This window comes from Epinephelus moara, chromosome 5 (genome assembly GCF_006386435.1).
Source record: "Epinephelus moara isolate mb chromosome 5, YSFRI_EMoa_1.0, whole genome shotgun sequence".
Lineage (NCBI taxonomy): Eukaryota > Metazoa > Chordata > Actinopteri > Perciformes > Serranidae > Epinephelus > Epinephelus moara.
The window spans coordinates 335270-357376 of NC_065510.1; the positions used below are offsets into that span (position 1 = coordinate 335270).

Sequence of the window (22107 nt, forward strand, 5' to 3'; positions counted from 1 at the left end):
CAGTATGGTTTTACTGAGTAGAGCGCTCATAGGAAAGTTACTCCTCAGAGCCGCACAAAGATTTCCTCAGGAAAAAAAATCTGGATTTGAAGTCCTGAGTTCTGTTATCATTTACTGACACCAGGTGATGAAGGATTGTTAATGTTAAAAATAGTTGTGAGAATTAATAAGAAGATATTACTGGCAAATCAAGTCCTGCATCCAGCATGTTGTCAGAGTAAAATTGGGTTTAATTAAGTTGAGAAAGCTGTGGGAAACACAGTGTGCATGCCCAGTAAAGTCTATAATCCCTGATTCAGGCCATTTGTGTTCAGCGTTCAACAATTTAAAGGGACAGTTCACCCCAAAATCAAAAAATACACACTTTTCCTCTGAAGGCTCAGACACACCAAACTGACATCACAGAACTAGGCCGGCTGTTGCGTCGCCTCACATCAACTTTTATCTCAGCCAAAAGTTGCACTTGAGTTTTGAGGTATGAGCATTTCCATTTTCTGCTACTGTACACTTCTGCTCCACTACTTCTCAGAGGAAAATATGTTTTACTCCATTACAGTTATGCACTAAAGCTACTTTGCAGATTCACATTATAAAACACAAAATCTCCCTGCAGGAAGCTGGTTTAAATTCTGTTTCCTCTCCACTCTCTGGCATCTTACCGTCTGATAGAGTCGTCAGACCTCGAAAGTGACAGAAACCTGATCCGGCATTAGTCAGGACTTCCTCCTGTTTGGTGACGAGGGGCAGACGTTGGTTATAAATAGATTCCACGGCTGGCTGACTGCCACCCTGACGGGGATCCTCTGTGATGATCTACTTTCACAGCTACAGCGGCTGCAGATGGCTCTCAGGGTCCAGCTCGCCTAAAAATAGTTAAAGTAGGTTAGATTAGGGACTTCAGCTCCACATCACTGCTCTCCTTTTAACAGGAGGGATAAACATTTAATAGTTGGAAAATTATAATTCTGTCATATCTGAGCAGGATAGTTGACAATAAAAACACTTTAACATCATGTAGCATCACACGGGGTCATGTTCAACTCCCCAAATATGGGTCAAGAAATGTAGAAAGTTTGTTTTTAATTCTGGTCGACACGCAGACTGAACTTTGGGAAAATGTGTACATAAATAAACAATAAGAGACTGTCCTCCAAAGAACAATACCCAAACTGCTTATGTGAGATCATAAAAAGTGAGTTTAAGCAGGAGAAAATGGTGGAAACACAAAGAGGTCGGAGGAATATTCTCCAAACACTGAATGACAGGAAGTAAATGTAATGCTATTAAGATTAGATCATGCAGTGATAATGTTTGTGGTCGATCTTATAAGGGATACGCACACACGTCCAACGCAGACGGGCTAATCATAAGGTAGCATCACGCTGGCTCAGACCAGGGTCCGACAACAACACAGCTCTAATGCAGTCGTTTCAGATTTCCTTCATTTTCAGGCTGGTTTTGTGGATTTGGAGCTAAATGTTGTGACTGGGGCACGTCATGTATTAATGATACTTGTTACCTGGAGAGGTTGGAAAAAGATATACGTTTCTTCCCTGTTCCAAAACCAAAATCAAACCTTGAAAAGTGTAGGGTTAGCTAGCTAGCTACTGAAGATATACAGCCAGTTGTGTGTCATCACAGTGTGCGCAGAGGTCCTGATGCTCGCAGAGGTCCTGATGCTGGCAGCGGCACGGGGGTGAAGCCAAACACTGTTCATCTGCACACACTGCGATGCCACACAGCTGGTTCAATATCAGCAAAGTTTCCCTTTCTATTCATTGTCTTGTGTGGCGATCAGCAGTGATGTGGTGGTTCACTTTTACACTGTGATCTGTAGCCTATAGTTCGGCTTTAGCTTCTAACTATCTTTGTCTTTTTAACCTGTTGTTGCTGCTGAGTCAGTTTGACATCCTGGATATATCCTTCAAACACAGACTATAGACCCCTCTGTCTGCTTCTCTCTGGAATCACTCTTTCATTTGTCCAAAAACATGATATTTCTTCAGGGAGTGGAGTTATTGACAGTGTGGGCGAAAGGTCAGTTCTAATCGAGAGAAGTTTCAGCTGGTTGCAATCTTCAATCCTCACCGCTAGATGCCACTAAAGTTCTGATAAACCAACTTTACTTTAAGTGCTCAGCTCCACCTACAGTACAGCAAGGTTGTTTTGAAGGGTCAAGGAAAAGCATCAGAAAACTATTTCCCCAGGAGACAACATTAAATGTGTTGAGGATCCAGCTGCTATTCTAGATAATGTAATTGTGTCTATAATAAGAAGGAAGCTCATTGTGTCACCCAGTGTTCACATCATGTCTCCCCTCTGGTTAGATGACCCCAGTCTCCTGCCATAGATTCATCTTCCATTTAAAACTCACCCTGCAGCTTTGTGAATCGTGACACCTCAGTGGATCTCAGTTAACAGTTGGATAAACACAGCCGGGTCTGTTGGCTCAGTTTTTTTGTCTCTCAGAGGAATTCAGCTTCAGTCCTTCTCCGGCTGCAGCTGTCTGATGGACTGGGGGTCCCGACCTGCTTGTTTTAGAAACTGAGGCGAGAACTTCACTCAGCTGCTGTGTGGATGTTGTTTCAAGCTTCCACCTGACGGCACGACCTCCATACAAACCTGAAAGGAAACTCAGGGTGTGAGACAAAACTCCTCCTGAAGCCACAAGAAGAACAATATCAACTCATGTTGTTAAATCAAAAATAGTTGAACGTTTATTGACTGAGCTGACATGACAAAATCAAACATAGCTGCTAACCTAAGTAATAACACCAAATATGATTATTCGACTATTTTCAGAACACGCTGCAACTCCATACTCCTCAAATGACACTGAAAACTGACATCTGCTTTAAGTTTTTAATCTCCTTACAGGATTTGACTTCAGCTGAAATTTTGATTCCTTTGGATGGTTGTTTACAATTCTGTTTTACTGTGCAGAATTCCTATCCATTTTATTTCAGTGATCCAATTTGAGGTACGCACACAAGTATTACTTTCCTTCAACAAAAGGGTCAAACTATGGTTTATGAAAAGTCAAATTATGATTTATGAAAGGGCAAATCATGGTTTACAATAGGTCAAATAATGGTTTATGAAAGGCCAAACTATGGTTTATGAAAAGTCAAATTATGGTTTATGAAACATCAAATTGTGGTTTATAAAGGGCCAAATTGTGGTTTATGAAAAGTCACATTATGGTTTATGAAAAGTCACATTATGGTTTATGAAAGGCCAAACTATAGTTTATTAAAAGTCAAATTTTGATTTGTCAAAGGCCAAATTATGGTTTATGAAAAGTCAAATTATGATTTATATATATAAAAAAAAAAGAAGGCCAAACTACAGTGTACAAGAAGTAAAATTATGGTTTCTAAAAGGCCAAAATATGGTTCATGAAAGATCAAACTATGGTTTATGAAAAGTCAAATTATAATTTATAAAAAGGCCAAACTATGATTTACAAAAAGTAAAATTACAGTTTATGAAACATCAAATTATGATTTACGAACAGCCAACCTATGGTTTATGAGAAGTCTATGAAAAGCCAAATTATGGCTTATGAAAAAGTAAACTATGGTTTATGAAAGGCTAGAGTACGGTTTATGAAAGGTGGAATTTTGGTTTATGAAAAGTTTATGAAAGGCTCAACTATGGTTTGCAAAAGATTAAATTATGGTTGTCAATCATTGTATTATTTTACTGTCATGTTAAACATGGACTGATTTTACCTCTGATTATTTACAGTGGGTACTGACCATAGTTCAATTGTTGGTTTAATGTCACCCAGTAAGCTGTTTGCTACCTTTACATCAAGGACCACAATGAAAATGAAACTTTATTGTGTCATCCATTACATTTTCTTCAGTTATGAGTGACCTATGACCTCCTCACTGAAACCAAACAAGAAGAAACAAAACAAAAACGCTGAGAGGCTTCAACTGTCAAATAAAACAAACAAAAGTCAGATTTTTATCTCTGACTTTAAAATAAAAAAATTAATTTGAATACGTTTTGAATGGGCGTGTGTTTCTTCTACACACTGAATGAATGTGTGTGTAGTAGTCGTAGTAGGCTACTCCACACGCGCCGGTAACGGTCGGTGTGTCGCCCTGGTCTCGCTCCATACACGGGCTCGAGCGCTCCGCGGCGGACTCGCGGGGGCTTCCTCTCCATATATGGGCCTCCCGGCGCGCGAGCCTCTGTGTGTTCACACAGGCGGCCGGCCACCCTCCCGCCCGCGCGACCAAATATGGACGACGGGACCGGCTGGATTCCTGTCGGACACTCGGACATTCCTAACGGCTGTCGGCGGAGAAGAAAAAAGATCCTCCCCGGGTGGTATGGAGGAGAAGGAGTATATAAGGACCCCGGTGGTCGCTGCTCCGTCACCCCGATATCTGGAACCAGCAGCGGTTACACTCCCTCACTGACAGCCGGAGACAAGCAGAGGTAAGCGGCTTGGAGGAGCGGAGCAGTGGAGCAGCGGGGCGGGCTTGGCGGGTGTACAGAGGGAGAGAGTCGGAATTAGCCGCTGAGATGATGGAGTCTGGTTTGTTGGAGGTTTAAGTGGGTGAAACAGATGGAGGATAATCCGGACTGAGTGGTTAACTGATGGGAGCTGGCAGTGACCCGCAGCCGGGAGCTGGCAGTGAACTCAGCCGGCTTCTGTTCACCTTCAGCGGAGAGAAGAAGCAGCTTTGTTGTGACAGGGTGTCAGACCTGCTGCGTTCAGGCGCTGCCGGAAATTCCAGTTTCACTAGCTTTTTCTACTTTGGTATTTGAGAGTAACGCCAAAGATGTCATCAATTAGGGTTAAATTTAGAATATTTAACTACAAATGCATAACATTTAACACACCCTACGAAGGGGACTACACTCTAAGCTTCTCTTTCTGTTTATAACAAAGAGCACTTGCTAAAGTTTTGAGATGTAAGACTTTATGAGGAGCACTTGAATGCATCATTACACTAAATGAGGGTTAATGGTGTCTGTGTTTGCTTCTCAATGACTGCTTGTCATTACAGGTTGAGTGAACTGTTTTCTGCTCTGGTTTATTGATACATAACAGGACCCAGACTCTGCAGGGCGGAGAGAGGATATTTAAGAAGACTGTGTTATAGTCATTAGCCTCTGAGTACTCATACAGTTTAAACAGAACAGGGAGTGGCACATAGGACCAAACAAATAAAGGTACAGATGTGTTTGCTGACCAGCTGTTGATCATCATACTCCACAATTAAAGAAAAAGTAATGAAATATAAAATAATAGAACAGCACAACGGCGGAAAGGTCTGTCTGTAGTATAAGATAATACAAGGATGAGCCAAAGCTAAATTAATTTAGGTCAAAAAGAGTTTTTAACTCTGATTTTAAACTTTTTTTGGTCAAACATAAGGGATGATTAAGCACAGAGTTACCGCTCAATTACTTTGTTTGAAAGGTGTTATATAGATAAAATTCTAATGACTATTTTTAGTATAAACATACTGTACATTTATTTATTTACATGTGAAGCCACATGCAGTTTTGGCGTACCATGCTGATGAATTAAATCTTAATTCTTGCATGTTGTGTGTGCACTCAGAACACATATTCACAGCTCAGCCTTGGAGGTCATTTGTGTGCCTTTAACTTTAACTCTCACAGTAGCTAGTTTAGATTAATGTTTTTGTTTTTTTAATCTTGTATCTGAAACTCACCTTCTGACCTCTGTCCTCCAGATACCACAGACATGTGTGACGACGATGAGACCACCGCCCTCGTCTGTGACAACGGCTCCGGCCTGGTGAAGGCTGGCTTTGCCGGAGATGACGCCCCCAGAGCAGTGTTCCCCTCCATCGTTGGCCGCCCCCGTCACCAGGTACACAACAGCATCCCTAAAAGCAATCAGACAATGGATCTGTTATTTTAAGCTGCAGCCATCATGATGTCTATTCCCATCAATTCTGCAGTCACAAACAGGATCTGACCTTTGACCTCCTGATGTTTTAGCAGCTAATATTGCTTTATTCCCACTATTTCTGACTCGTATAGCTCCAGTAATTAACCAGATTTCTATAAATGTTTTGAGGACTTTTATCTCTAACAAGGAGGATGAAATAAATTTTGGTTTTATGCTTTGTGTAAATGTACACTCACACCCCCAAGAGGAAGTAGCCTGATGATGATTTTTATGACCTTGTGACCTCTTCTCTACCGCCACCATCAGGCCAAAGTTTGCCCTACCAGATATAGATATTCAATTACTTGCTGACTGAAAGCTATCTGAGCAGAATTAAAGTACACTGTTGAGCACTTTCTTGATTTTAAATCAGTAATTGTACTCTTATTGATGTTTGCTCTTACTAAAATAAAAAATAGATCATACAATATCATTTTCCTGCATAAATATTGGCCAGATGCAGTAAAGAAGGACTAAGCACTCTCACTATTTCTAAATTATTATTATTGTTATTATCATTATTTGAATTTAGTCATGACGAACACATCTGTATCTATTGGTACCAGGAATCTGACCTCTACACTCTGTTAGGTATTTTAGTTTTTATTGATTTAGTACAAAAAAGGCTTGGTACATCACAACATCAAAATCAGGTTTATTGCTAACTCACATACTAGAAATATGTCTTGGTATTTTGGTGCGTAACGGTCACAATAAAATAAAACGAGTACTAAAGTACTTTAATATGAAATAGAAATTAAAAATAGGGACTATGTAAAAATCTCAAATGAAAAGAGCTCTACAGTGTTAATCACAAAGATGGGGTGCACAAAAGTTCTTTAAAGACTTTACCTAGGGCGCCAGGAGCAAACATGACATTTAAAAATGGTCTACAAAACAGATAAATGAATGAAAATAAGGTACATATTTTTTTTTTTTAAAAAGTGGGAAAGTCTATGTAAAAAAAAAATTCTCTTTTCAGGATTGCATAAGAGATTTCCTAGTTACTAGGAGCCAGGATGAACACTATAGCTGTGTGGTCAGGCACAATGACACCAAGGAATCCACTTTTTTAATTATTATTTATCATGGCAGTACAGCAGAAAGTCTGGTAACAACACTGCTGGTTTTATTTAAACAGAAAACCTGCCATGTGTTAAGTAGCATTTACTAAATCTAATATAAGTAAATCAGTCTAATGCAAATATTTGGCTACACAATGTAAAATCAGCCTAACTAAACATTACATAACTCAAACATCAAGCTATTTCAAACAAAGACAAAAGAAACTCACAGTTTTTACTCAGTCAAACAGTTGCTGCCAGAGAGCCCAGGGCTCTACTGCAGGCGGTGCAGGCGAAGTGATCACACCTGAACTCAATTCCTGATAACGAGGAGGAAGCTCATCAAACACACAGAGGGTTCTCAGCCATGAACACTTTCTTGATTATGAAGGGTGTTTTCACATGAAGTCCTTTTTAAACAAATCGAACTCAGTCCTCTGAAAGCACATCAAAAAGTGGACCAACAGAAAAAGTGTTCACATTATCAGTTCATTTGAAAGAGGACTCAGTTCTCTTTCTGGTCAGCTTCAGCTCTGATGGGGCCTCAGTCCTCTCTCTGTTCACACTATATATAATATATATTAACATAGTCAATTGTTTTTACTCTGGTGGCACTGCAGTGCGGTTATGAAGCCCCTCGCTTTCAGATGAACTTTAAATTGTAGGAGAACCTCAGTGTGTCTGTGCTGTAGACTGTTGCTGTTTGATGTATTCTACATTCCACATCTGGAGGTGTGCAGTATCTTCCATGGACCAAACTACTCCTCATCCTGCGTCCTTGCAAGTGTTACAAGCCAATGTGGTTTTGTCTGTTTTTAAAAGGGTTAGGTTTAGCAACAGCATGTGATCTAGAGGGCTGAATACAACGGCAAAGAGCAAAGCGAACCTGGAGCGCTTTGTGTTCACAAGGCACAGGTTAAGTGGACCACACAGTGGACTTGAAGCGAACTGAGGTGGTCTGAGTACAGTTCGCATCAGAGGGGTCTGAGTCCACTTAAAGGGCTGAAAAGGACCAAGTGTGAAAACACCCTCAATCTGAAAAGGTCCAATGAGGAGATCCTATTTTACCAAACTGCCTTTTAATCTACAGAGTATAAACTCGTATGATTTTAAGCACTTTGACAGTTCTGGAGTGGGACTATAATCCCAGAAAATCACATGTTGGGCACTTAAAGCACAGACATGTGTAAATGCATAAAAATGTATAAAATAAGTTGTAACTCACAGTTTGGGATTAAAGACCACAGTGCTGTTCATATCAGGAAATATAGCTGGCAATGTTACTGGAGTGACTCATTGTGAACTGGAGGAGAGGTGTGCAGCTGACTCGTACTTAAAGTCTGCGTTTCCTCCTCCCCTCAGGGCGTGATGGTCGGCATGGGTCAGAAGGACTCCTACGTGGGCGACGAGGCCCAGAGCAAGAGGGGCATCCTGACCCTGAAGTACCCCATCGAGCACGGCATCATCACCAACTGGGACGACATGGAGAAGATCTGGCACCACACCTTCTACAACGAGCTGCGCGTGGCCCCTGAGGAGCACCCCACCCTGCTGACCGAGGCCCCACTCAACCCCAAAGCCAACAGGGAGAAGATGACGCAAATCATGTTCGAGACCTTCAACGTCCCCGCCATGTACGTGGCCATTCAGGCCGTGCTGTCCCTCTACGCCTCCGGTCGTACCACTGGTGAGTCTGCAGTCACACACATACGAGCCTCCATGAGTTCAGTGTAACTTCTTTACTTCTTCTTTATTTTATATCATGTAAACTGAATGTCTTTGGGTTTTAGACTGTTGGGCAGACAAGGGAAGACATTGCAATTAAGAGTACTGATCATGTCCTCACACTCTTCCTGCCGTTAAACTTAAACTGACCTCCTCTTGTTTCTGCTCTCAGGTATTGTGCTGGACTCTGGTGACGGTGTGACCCACAACGTGCCCATCTATGAGGGCTACGCTCTGCCTCACGCCATCATGCGTCTTGACCTGGCTGGTCGGGATCTGACCGACTACCTCATGAAGATCCTGACCGAGCGTGGCTACTCCTTCGTCACAACCGGTAAATGCTTTCACGTCAGCACAAAACCCATCCGTCCAGTTCTGTTTTAACACCTAAAACACAGACGCATGTCAGATGTTTTGAGCCATAGGACACAATCCCTTTTCCTCCTGGTGCTTTAAGTAAAATATGAAGCATCCTATTTGTGAACTTTGGAGCTTGATGCAAAGTCTTGATACCAATACTCCTTCTTAAAACATCTAAACACTGATAATTGAGCTTTCACTGTAGTTTCTGATTGAATATATTTTTCCTCAGTTGTTTCTGGGCACAAAGTCTGACCTTTACTCTCTGTTTCCAGCTGAGCGTGAGATCGTACGTGACATCAAGGAGAAGCTTTGCTATGTGGCCCTGGACTTTGAGAATGAGATGGCCACCGCCGCCTCCTCCTCCTCCCTGGAGAAGAGCTACGAGCTGCCCGATGGTCAGGTCATCACCATCGGCAATGAGCGTTTCCGCTGCCCAGAGACCCTGTTCCAGCCCTCCTTCATCGGTGTGTAGTATGACCTGTATTCCTTTACATCATCATGTGAGAATGAAGTGATGAAAGCATAGCAGCTCTTGACACTTCTAACCTGAATGTCTCTGCCATGCACCTAAACAGGTATGGAGTCCGCTGGTATCCATGAAACTGCCTACAACAGCATCATGAAGTGTGACATCGACATCCGTAAGGACCTGTACGCCAACAACGTGCTGTCCGGCGGCACCACCATGTACCCTGGTATCGCTGACCGCATGCAGAAGGAGATCACGGCTCTGGCTCCCAGCACCATGAAGATCAAGGTAGCTTACTCGACTGTACAGTACATACACTACATGGCCAAAAGTATGTGGACACCTGAAAATAAAACTCCTATGTGCAGTGATGGAGGACGTACACAGACCTTTTACTTAAGTCTTTTTTTTAAGTTGCTCTCTCAACTTTTTGGAATTACAATACTTAAATGCTGAAGTGATCCTTTCACACTGCCTCCATTACTATTTTCATTACATTTGCACATTTAACAGAGGTGGAAGCAGGATTCAGATCCTTTACTTAAAAACACATACATGATGCAGAAAAACGTCCCCTGTGACTGTTACATACTATATCATTAACTTATATGTATTAATACTTGTTAATACTTAATTGATATTTCACATTTGCAGTCTTTATATTTAGACTGGTTCCTTCTTTATAATAATAATAATAATATGATAAAGTTCCATCTTATCTTAAAAACAAACACGAGAGCAGCTACTAAACACACACTGCAGTAAAAATGCTTTGTCATCTGTATTAAATGTGCTTTGATTCTTCCTCTGTCACTTTAATCACATCTGGTTGAAGTGTCTAAAAATCACAAAAGAATTAGAGAAGCTAGAAAACTCATCAGGGTGGCATCATCACCCTCTTCGTGATAACATGACTGTTAACTGGGTCATACAATCAACCAACCTGATTTCCCTCTCCTCTGCAGATCATCGCCCCTCCTGAGCGGAAATACTCCGTCTGGATCGGCGGCTCCATCCTGGCCTCCCTCTCCACCTTCCAGCAGATGTGGATCAGCAAGCAGGAGTATGACGAGGCCGGTCCCAGCATCGTCCACCGCAAGTGCTTCTAAACACGACACCTCCACGACCACCTGACCCCCTCAGGATCCGGAGCAATAAGACGCTGACGTCTCCAGGACTCTGAAACAAGGAGATCTTCACCATCACAGATCAACGTGCGGCGTCTCACTTGTACATATGTTATTTATTCTGTTCTTCTGTTATGTTTGTAATGTATTTCAATGTGAATGATGTCCAGTGTGTATGTGACACGCTTCGAGGTACGACACACTCCAACTCGGACCAACTGAGGAAAAGGAGAAAGAAAAAAAATCAGAAAAGACCAAAAAAAGGAAACGAGAACAAATAAAGTCCCTTTATTTTCATTTATGACTACTGTCTGTTATTTCTGATTCTGAGCACTGGATGTTTTTAAGGTTTGTTAGACCTAAAATACATCAAAATATTATCCAAATATATTGACATTGTATGAGGTTAAGTAAAGGCAGCAACGCTGCAGTGCAGAAATTCTCTGTTACAAGTGAAAGTCCTGCTTTCTTGCTTTACTTAAAATATAAGTTAGTTATACCACCTGAGTGGGTGGAACATGTCAGGTGGTATCCACATGAATGCCAGAACCAAAGGTTTCCCAGCAGAACAATGCACTGCAACAAAATAATCAAAGTTATTCACCTCACCTGTCAGTGGTTTTAATGTTTTGGCTGATGGGTGTAAAGCAGAGGTGTCCAACATAAGGCCCAGGGGCCAGAACCGGCCCACCAAAGGGTCCAATCCGGCCAACTGGATGACTACTATCTCAGAACAATGTTGTGTTCACACCATGCACAAATAAAACAATTTGTGCCAGTGAATTAAAAGTAAAGTCAACGTAAATACGCGATTAGACATGAATTCTCATCGGGCAGCCCGATGGACGCAACACGAATGACGCAAAATACGCAAATTAAGTAGTGCGAATGAAGAAAGTAGCGCAATTTCGCGTCATACACTTATTCATGAGAGTTGAAAAATCTGAACTTCAGTGATCAATTCGCACTACGATAGCAAATCAGCATTGAGATCCTCCAGGGACATATGATGCCGAGGACATACCTACGGAAGTTCATTCATTGATTCAGTTATTTTACGCAAGTTATTCGTGCTTATGAAGTGAGTCAACACAAAATATTCTTGTATTCAAACTTGGGCAAATAACCCAACACGTAAATTCTCACTGTGTTTGCTGTGAACACAACATTAGACTGACACATCTTCAGATTGTAAATGGTTTGTGAGGCAGAAAATGACGTAACCTCTTCAACAGCTTCCACTTCAATGGGAAATGGAAAAACTGAGACACAATTGCACATCATTTTCTTAGGATATCTGGAGCTGTTCATCATTTGCTTTGTCAATGGATGAACATTTTCAGAATCTTTACACAAAAAAGGGGAAAAATCTGAAGGGTTTTCATTTACAGGTTATTATGTGATGGTTTTACTGGTCCGGCACACTTGAGCTCAAACTGGGCTTCACGTGGCCCATGAACTAAAATTAATTTAACACCCCTGATATAAAGTTAAGGTGTCCAAATATTTTTGGCCACACACTTTGAACTTTCCTCTCACTTAACAGTCAGTAATGTTTAATATGAACTAATTAATCCGATAATTGAGCAGGTAAATAAGGAAATCTTGGAGGGAACAGTAAACACATGTGAGCGTCCACTGACAAGGATAAAAGCTGACAAATAAATATATAATATCAGCTTCTCTGTATATCTGTGAGACATTAAAAAACTCCACTCCACTGGTCCTGATCCAAACACATGAGTGAAACCAGATCCATAATAAACTTTGTGAAGCTCTTAAAGCTCCAACACAAACACAGAGGTCAGGCTCCAGTGCTGAAATAAATCCAGCAGCGCCTGTGAGCCAAACTAAACAATGTCATGACTTAACAACAGTTTTGTTAATATCCTCCTCCTGCTGACATTATTAGTGTGGAGATGAATATTCTGCCGGCTGTCGGGGGAAATATTGGCCCGTCTCTGAGCCAAGATGTCAGAGTAATAATTTACTTCAGCAGTGGTGGACAGTAACTAAATACTCCACCACATCTAACGGGAAAAGATTGTTTTTATTTTACTTTAAGTACATTTTCCTAATTATACTTACAGACTTTTACTCAGGTGACATTTTAGACGCAGGACTTTTACTTGCACCAGTATTTTCACAGTGTAGTATTTGTAGTTTCAGTAAGAATCTGAATACTTCCTCCACCACTGTTACATGTGCAAATATAAAGAAAAAAGTAAAGGAAGGAGTGTTACAGTGTCACTTCAGCGTGTCAGTATTGCTGTTTCATAGAGTTATGGGACCTGTGAGGGACTGATTATAAAACAGAAGGATCGAGAGGCCAAGATATGCTAACTTTTAGTCCCTACTGCAAAAAACTGGATCCTACATTTCCCATAATGCAATGGCAAATGCAATACCTTCCCCAAAGAGTATATGATAACAATATCATTGCGAAATAATATTAATAATGCTATCAGCATTATATATTCAGCTTTAACTTTGATTGTTGTGTGTTTTGTCTTTTTTATTTTTTGGCAAATCAATGACGCTCAAAACAGGAGTGTCGGGAGGAGGAGAGAGAGTCTGAACCAAATCATACAAAAGAGCAATTAGACTTAATGGAAAATGAAAAAGCAACCAGTTGGCACTGAGGGTGGGAGACATCACAAGTCAAGAAAACCCCAATGACATCACTATGACATCATCAGGGTTATTTCTATTTTTTCAGATTTGACAGAGGACCTTAGAAATGTTGTGGTAGCCCTTTAAAATATAAGAATTAAAATCACCTTTAACAGTTAAATGAGTTTAAAGTCTGATCTGTTTGTTTCACCTGTTGTCGTCACTGCACGGATGGAAGCAGAGCACGCATGCGCAGTCCGGTCTCTGCATCTTCACTGGGAAATCATATTTCATTCTTCATTACTACAAAATTTCTCAGCTCTGCTCCATCAAGCTCGCGGCAGTTAATCAGAATTGAACCGGAAGAATGAAATGCTTCTTTCAAAATAAAGGTTGAATGAATTAAAATGAACACCTCATCCTACATAAAAGGTTAACTTTTTTGTAGTTTGTCTCTGCGATAGTTTAAAGTACATTTACTCAAGTACTAAAGTACATTTTTGAGGTACTTGTATTTCTATTTAGACCACTTTATCTTGCTGCTTCACTACATCTCAGAGGGAAATGATGTACATTTTTACTTCACTACAGTTACCCAACAGCTTTAGTTACTATGCAGATGTAGATAACCAGTACAAAAATATCAGCATATACTAAAATAAAAATAAATTTAACTACCCAGTGGCAGGCTACGTTAAATGAGCCCCGCCTTTACCAGCTGCAACTTTAACTTTAAGGAGCCCATTAATGCATCAACAATTAATATCCTCATTATTAAATATAGTAATATGTACTTTGTTCTAGGTATTTACGTATATTTTTGATGCTAATACTTTTGTACTTTTACTTAGATTCTGAATGCAGGACTTTTACTTGCAACAGAATAATTTTACACTGGTATTGCTACTTTAAAAGATCTTATTATTGACATACCTGCTATTCTTACCACCAAAGAAGGTTAAAAAAAGAATTAAAAATCAGTTATCTACTGGAAAAACAACTTGTTGTACTTGGTGTAATTTAACTTAATTCAATTTAATTTAACTTAATTAATTTTAATTTTTATTTTATTTTATTTTATTTTATCAAGATATGATAAAATAAGCCAAGGATAGAAATAAGTACAGATACATAGAGACAGGTAAAAAGAATAAACACAAAAAACAAATAGAAGTATATAAAATATAAAAGAAAAAAAATGCAAGAGCTATTTAACTAGAGATTACAGGGCAAAAAAGGAGTAGCCTATACCAACGGTACTCATGACCAGTGTTGTACTTAAACTGTTCAATACTGACACAAGCAAAGTGATTTAGTAGCATCAAAGCCAGAAAAGTGTAGTACATGTAGAGTACTATGACACCATCAACACTCAACACTGGAATAGTATAATATAATAGCGGAGGTGAGGACCCAAGTCACATGACTTGAACTCGAGGCACAATCCAGTCACAGATTGTAAGACTTTAGACTGCACTCGGACTTGAGCCTTTGACTTCAAAATAGTTAATACCTTCCCCCAAGCCAATTTGGAACGAGAAAGTTATGGACATGTTGAATATGAGATGTGTTAAATACAACCAGACAGGACAGAAACAAACAAAGGGGATGATGAAGCAGCAAAGGAGGACCTTAAGAAAATTTCCAAATCCAACAAAAATTTATGTTTTTACAGTTTCTGGCAAAATACAAAACACAACCTTTTATATTTGTATGGCCCTTCTCTAAGCCAAAATATAGGAAAAGCATAAATTAGTGCCAAGCTGTCATCTCTGAGGACTAACGACTCCCACCCCCTGCAGGAGGAGATAAAAGCTCTGGAGAGCTCCTTCAGCGATAGACTGATTCACCCAAAGTGTGTGAAGGAACGCTATCACAGGTCCTTCCTGCCTGCTGCTGTCAGGCTACACAACCAGCACTGCTCACAGTAAACTGCACCACGGACACTTTAGGGACACTATGGACACTTTATAAACACCACTATAAGCATTGCTGTCCTCCTTGTTGTTGTTTATTTGCACATACAATATTCACTTTGCACTAAATATGTTCACTCAAATCCATTGCTCACTTTTTTATCCACTGCTCATTATTATTATTATCATTATTATTATTTATTGCTGTTTCTTGTATTTTTTGTACTTTTTTTGCATGCCTAGTTTTTTAAGTTTTTAAGTATTGAAATCTTTAATCTGACTCTTTCCCCTTGACTGCTGTAACACTGGAATTTCTCAACTGTGGGATCAATAAAGGTGTATCTTATCTTATCTTATCTTATCTTATCTTATCTTATCTTATCTCTTATCTTAGAAACTTATTTGACATGCCTCTCCCTTTTCACTTCAACCGCCCCTCATAAGTAACGAACAGTCCCTAACCTTTGACTGGCAAAACAATGACTTGGCCCCAACCCTGTATAATATTAGTATGGAAGTATGATATAGTACATGATAAATAAAATAAAATAAAATAAAATAAAATAAAATAAAAATTAAATTAAATTAAATTAAATTAAATTAAATTAAATTAAATTAAATTAAATTAAATTAAATTAAATCAAATTAAGTCTTTATTTGATAGGGCGGATCTAATTAAATTAAATTAAATTAAATTAAATTAAATATTAAAAAAAATTATACATTTATACTTTGTCTATATGATCCCACTGTACAGATGTGACGCTTCCTCACACTTTTATTCTGAAAGTCTACACCGGAAGCTGTTAGCTGTACGTTAGCTAGCTTGTAGCTTGTAGCTCGGCTGCCTCGGTGTTTGCTGTCAGTCGGGGAGAAGCGGAGCGATGTGAGGCGTTTGACAGCGGGACTGAAAGAACAGACTGGGTTTAAAATCAGACCGGACCCCTCTGGAATGAGGTCTGGGTGAGTAAAATAATATTTGATTAAAATATCCAACCGTGAGCCTCAAATATTTAAAACCCCACCGTGTTTACAAACGGGGCTTAACGGAGCAGGCAGGTGAGGGTAACGGCTGTGAATATGGCTGGAGCCTGTTCTCACACGATAACTGTCATTTTAAAAACTCATATTTATATAATTAATGTCGTTTTTTCACCTTCAGCAGACACCAGCAGCTGTATTATTTTTTCTACCTTGTTTTTAAAGGCATTAGTTCTGAAAATACGATGTTTTGGGGTGTGACTGGGGAAATGAAAGCTTTCAAAATAAGACTGTTTCAGTTATAAGGGAAAAAAATACGACAATAAATTAGAAATAATTTGCTGTTTGGCAAAAAATATCGTCCACGGTTTCGTCCTTGGAGCAAATGTAGGACAGCTCAGATAAATGAATAATTAATCTGGTTTATATTCACTAGAGATAACAGGTATTTAGATAATAAAATAAAATGAAATACGTGTGTAGGCGTGTGGACTCCTACCAGAAATAGATGGTCTGTTACTGGTCATGTAGTGTGAGTACTGGCAGTAGTAAGACTATAATAAGCCTCAATCGGCCTCTGCTCTGAGGGTAATCTGTACTGAGGGAGGTGGGCGGGGCTTACAGGTAGACCACACCTGGCAGGGGCACGTCATTAAGAGCTGCAGGTAGATCCCCTCCGTTGGTAGAATATCACCAGCATTTGAGATACTGATACTTTACTTGGGTATTTTGTATACCATGAGTAGACTGACAGAAAAATAACAATAATAATAATAATAATAATAATAATAATGCATTTAATTTGTAGGTGCCTTTCAGAGCACTCAAGGACACCTTACAAGACAAAGTTAATAAACAAACAGCAATGTATCCATAGAGGGCAGATGGTGATGTGAGCTGGATTGCAGCAGAGGATCTCAGAGTATGGGAGGGTGTGTAGATATGAAGGAGTTCAGACAGGTAGGAAGGGGCAAGAAGCCAGTGAAGCTGTTGGAGAACAGGAGTGATACGATCTATGGAGGAGGTTCTGGTAACAATACGGGCGGCTGAATTCTGGACCAACTGGAGTTTATGAAGACACTTGAGAGGGAGACCAAAGAGGACAGAATTGCAATAATCAATACGAGATGAAACCAAATAGTGAATGAGGACAGCAGCGCTCTGAGGTGTAAGTGACGGGCGAAGACAATTAATATTTCGTAGATGAAAGTATGCAGACCAAGTAACATTGTTGATGTGGGCTCAGAGGACAATGTACTGTCCAGGATGACACCCAGACTTTAGAGATGTCAGTGGTCAGAGAGAAACTATGAGGTTTAGCTAAAGTAGATTTAGTACCTACAAGGAGAACCTCAGTTTATCATAATTATTGTTGTTTCTTTAACAAAAATGCCAGTCACTTCACGGTTCCTTTGCTGCTTTTTCTATGAATGATGTTGATAAATGTAATGTATTAGGAGTAATGTTGAGGTTTGGACTGTTGTTTGGACTAAACAAACATTGTAAAGGTGTCACTTTGGGCTCTGGGTCATTGTGATGAACATTTCTTACTATTTTCACTAATTTCACAAACCTAAAAACCAATGGATCAATGGTGAAAATAATCAGCAGATTAATCCACATTTGAAATAATCATTAGTCAATAGTTCAAAATGAGCTTCATCTCAACCAATTACAACAGTAAAATTCTGCTTTTACATTAATGCATGATCCAGAATCATCCATCCATCCATCCATCCATCCATCCATCCATCCATCCATCGTCATTCGCTTATCCGAGGCCAGGTCGCGGGGGCAGCAGGCCAAGCAAAGCACCCAAGACATCCCTCTCCCCAGCAACGCTTTCCAGCTCCTCCTGGGGGACCCCAAGGTGTTCCCAGGCCAGATGAGATATGTAATCCCTCCAGTGCGTTCTGGGAGGCCCCGGGGCAGAACGCACTGGAGGGATTACATATCTCAGTGCCTGAAACACACCACCTCAACTGACCCCTTTCGACGCGAAGGAGCAGCGGCTCTACTCCGAGCTCCCTCCAGATGTCCGAGCTCCTCCCCCATCTCTAAGGCTGAGCCCAGACACCCCACAGAGGAAACTCATTTTAGTCGCTTGTATCCACGACCTCATTCTTTCAGTCACTACCCAGAGCTCATGACCATAGGTGAGGGTTGGGACGTAGATGGACCAGTGAATCAACAGCTTCTCCCTCTTGCTCAGCTCCCTCTTCATCACGACTGACCGGCGCAGTGCCTGCATCACTGCAGAAGCTGCACCAAACCGCCAATCCATCTCACGCTCCATTCTACCTTCACTTGTGAGCAAGACCCCGAGATACTTGAACCCCCTCGCTTGAGGCAGTAACTCTCCAACCCAGAGGGGACAGTCCACCAGTTTCCAGCAGAGAACCATGGCCTCAGATTTGGAGGTGCTGACTCTCATCCCGACCGCTATACACTCTGCTGCAAACTGCCCCAGTGCATGCTGGAGGTCAAGGTGTGATGGAGCCAACAGAACCACATCATCTGCGAAAAGCAGAAGTGCAATTCTGAGGTCCCCAAACCAGAACCCTTCCTCCCCCTGGCTGCACCTCGAGATCTAGTGATACCATATATAATAGCATAACAGTCACACGGGACATTTTTATACAATTACTGAAGTAACATTTTCAGTGCAGGATTTTTACTTGTAGTGAAATATTTTTACAGTGCGGTATTTTTACGTTTACTGATGTAAAGAATCTGAATGTTTCCTCCACCTGTTATTGGCAAAATGAAAGCTTCAAAACACTTTTTTAAATTTTCTCTCCTATAAATGTTCAGTCAGAAAGAGAGGAATTTTGGTAGTTTTGGCCTTATTTTCTATCACAACAGCGTTAGCAATTTGTGATGCTTTCAGTCACTGACTTTTCTACATGAAGTCCATGAAGATTCTTGTGGTTTAGATCTGATGAACGCACAGCTCTTAGTCCGTCTCTTGTCTTGTTCTTGTGATAGACAGACTGCAGTGCTCATCATGTTTCATGGGTTAATCCTGTTAAGTGCTGCCCGGGGCTCTATTTTTATTTTGTTTTGTTAGTGTCATTGTTTTAATTCCTCCTCTTTATTTCCACAGTGATAAGAACCAGACAGGAGCAATAGCGAAAATCATGGTGACCAAAAAAATCCGGACAGAGTATATGAAGAAATTCAGGGATCCAAAATGGGAGACGTTTTCCAAATGTTACGAGGACTCTGTGAAGTACCGTCTGACCCGGCGGGTGATGGAGCACTCCCACAAGCCCTGGTTCTGGGAGGGCTGGGACAGCGGCTCTGACTCCAGCGGCTGGTCCACGCCGAGGCTGACCAGGAACAAAATTGCTCCTCTGTCGCTGCCGCCGCCACCGCCATCCTTGGAGGTGAAACAGATGTCCAGCCCCGGGCCGATACCACCTCCAGAGGACGGAGAGGCTGAGGTGGGAGGTGGAGAAGCAGCAGTCGTAGACACTGCACCGACTTCAGGTGAGGAGACCGTTACCAATACAATTTCAATAACTGATAAATCTTGTAAATCATTTATCTAGCAAAAATTCCCAATATTCTTTGGTTCCAGCTTCTCTAAAGAGACGACTTTTGTCTGTTGTAACCTGATTGTTTTGGGGGTTTTGGACTGTTGGTTGAACTAAATAAGCAATTTAAAGACGTCACTTTTGGCTCTCAGAACTTCTGATGGGTTGTTTTCATCACAGCTGATGATCAGGATGCACTGTAAGACAAATAAGACTCTCCATACTCTAGTTGTCCTGTTTGCTCTGGATTGTCTCTTTCCTGTCTCGCTTCCAGAAATATTTTGGGATAATCCAACAAACCCCCAGGAGGAGGTTCTTTGTGCTCCTGTGTGAGCGTCTCTCTATCAGTATGAGGGCCAGAGGCTGGCTCACCTCAGGGAGACACTGATGCTAAAAATATTTGGACTGAAGGTTCAGTGATCAGATGGGACTGTTTTGTCCTGTTCAGACACTGAAATGCAGCCATGGAGATGTGAGAAGAGACACAATAGGTCCTTTATCTCTGAGCTCAGAGAGGAGAGTGTCCGGGGACCACCACTATAAACTTTCCAGGGTTTATATACTGAATAGAATAATAAACCAGCATGTTAGCATATTTGTTCTTCTTGCCAAAAGCCACCATGACTCAAACATGCTGTTACAGAACAGTCTGTTAAGGGAATAAATTAAGTATATTATAATCTTCTGAGCAGAGCTGTAATCTCCTGCAACATTTCCTCAGCAAAGCAACAATGAACTGTCATGTTAGGTATAAAAATGTTTGTCTGTTAACACATAGACCCAAGAGACGGTCGTTGAAACTAGAGCTGAAGCAATTTTCCAGTTGATTGATTAGTAGGATATTGGAAATCTTACGATAATCGACTAATTCAATTTTCAAGCAAGAACAGCAAATGTTTGTTTGTTTTCAGGTCTTGAAATATGATAATTGGGTGCTTTTCTTTGACAGTGAATTGAATATCTTTGGGTTTTAGACTGTTGTAACCTACGTCACTGCTTTTTGCTAACAGCTAAGCAAAAAACAAAAAAAAAATTTTCTTTTTGAAACCACTACTCATGATGCTACATGTGTAATTACAGTCACGTCAGGACATAATTTCACTGCTACATGTGCAGAAACAGATGAACCAAGATGTAGTTAGTGTTAACCCTGACCATCAGTGTCACAATCATCACTTAAAATCATAATAAAATTATCAGCATGCATGTAAACGCCTAAAAATAATAGAAATAGAGCTCCTGCTGCAGCCAATGGACAGAAAATCAATGAGAAAATATTGCTTTAATGGAATTTTGCCTCTGTGACTCTACCCTGCCATGTTTTCTGTGTCTAAACCAGCAGTTATAGAAAACGGTGTGAACGAAGCCAGCGGTGGTTCGGTGGCTCCAAACACCAGCGGACCCTCAGAGGACACGGCGACAGACAATGGTCCTGCTGACACAACGTCCTCGGAGGGGGAGCCAGTAAACCCCGCACCGAAACGACGACACCGCCGCCGCACCCCTCGGTCTGAGCCAGAACACAGGGACAGTTCCCACGACGACAAACCGGCTGTCGTCCGCAAACCGCTGAGAGCGAAGAGCCAACCGCCGATCAGCACCAAGGAGAACCGGAGATCGTCCAGCCGACTGGACTGGACCGAGAGACAGACGGAGGTCAGGAGGACGCCCAATGATGTGAGTGTTTGTCTCACTAAGGACATCTTTAAACACAGGGTAAAATCTTTAAGTTAAAGGTCTGTTTAAGAAGTACTTAGATCTTTTACTTAAATTCGGAAATAGCAGTCCTGCAATCAAACGCTTATTTATGTTTTATGTACAAGTGTAAAAGTGGGGTGGTTGTAGCTCAGTCCATGAACTTGGGAGCCAGAGGGTCGTGGTCCAAGTTCCTGTGCGGACCAAGTATGGACTGTGGTCTGGCAGCTGGGGACCTCCTGGGCACTGCTGAGGTGCCCTTGAGCAAGGCACCAAACCCCCAAACTGCTCTAGGGGTGCTGTTGATGGCTGACCCTGTGCTACCCTGTTTCTGCCATGTCGGTATTCTTGATTGTGGAGTGAACTGTTCCTTTAACTAGTTTCTATAAGGTTGTGTAGTTTAATCTGTATCAATGAATCTATAATTGACCCTTCACTAAGTCCTGCCTCCTGGTGCGGACTGGCCAATCATAACGTAGCATCGGGCCGGCTCAGACCAGGGTCCGACAACAACACAGCTCTAATGCAGTCGTTTCAGATTTCCTTCATTTTCAGGCTGGTTTTGTGGATTTGGAGCTAAATGTTGTGCCTGGGGCACGTCGTGTATTAATGATACTCGTTACCTGGAGAGGTTGGAAAAAGATATACGTTTCTTCCCTGTTCCAAAA

At 41.1% G+C, this 22107-nt stretch overlaps 2 protein-coding genes across 3 annotated transcripts in view; both read left to right on the forward strand.

Moving 5' to 3' along the window:
• Positions 1 to 4296: 4296 nt before the first annotated feature.
• Positions 4297 to 10992, forward strand: acta1a (actin alpha 1, skeletal muscle a). The gene is made up of 7 exons (XM_050043362.1): positions 4297 to 4455; positions 5727 to 5866; positions 8374 to 8698; positions 8909 to 9070; positions 9372 to 9563; positions 9675 to 9856; positions 10534 to 10992. Exons 2-7 carry the CDS (start codon positions 5738 to 5740, stop codon positions 10675 to 10677), a joined length of 1134 nt encoding a protein of 377 aa, XP_049899319.1. The 5' UTR covers positions 4297 to 4455; positions 5727 to 5737; the 3' UTR covers positions 10678 to 10992.
• Positions 10993 to 16061: 5069 nt separating this feature from the next.
• The window catches only part of ccsapa (centriole, cilia and spindle-associated protein a), a 14163-nt gene continuing 8117 nt past the window's right edge, over positions 16062 to 22107 (forward strand). Inside the window, exons 1-3 of one of the 2 annotated variants that reach the window (XM_050045316.1) lie at positions 16062 to 16187; positions 19312 to 19697; positions 21084 to 21421. In XM_050045316.1, coding sequence (XP_049901273.1) covers positions 16177 to 16187; positions 19312 to 19697; positions 21084 to 21421 — 735 coding nt within the window. In that variant the 5' untranslated portion in view covers positions 16062 to 16176. The remainder of the gene's footprint in view (positions 16188 to 19311; positions 19698 to 21083; positions 21422 to 22107) is intronic. The other variant, XM_050045317.1, reaches the window with a different exon arrangement.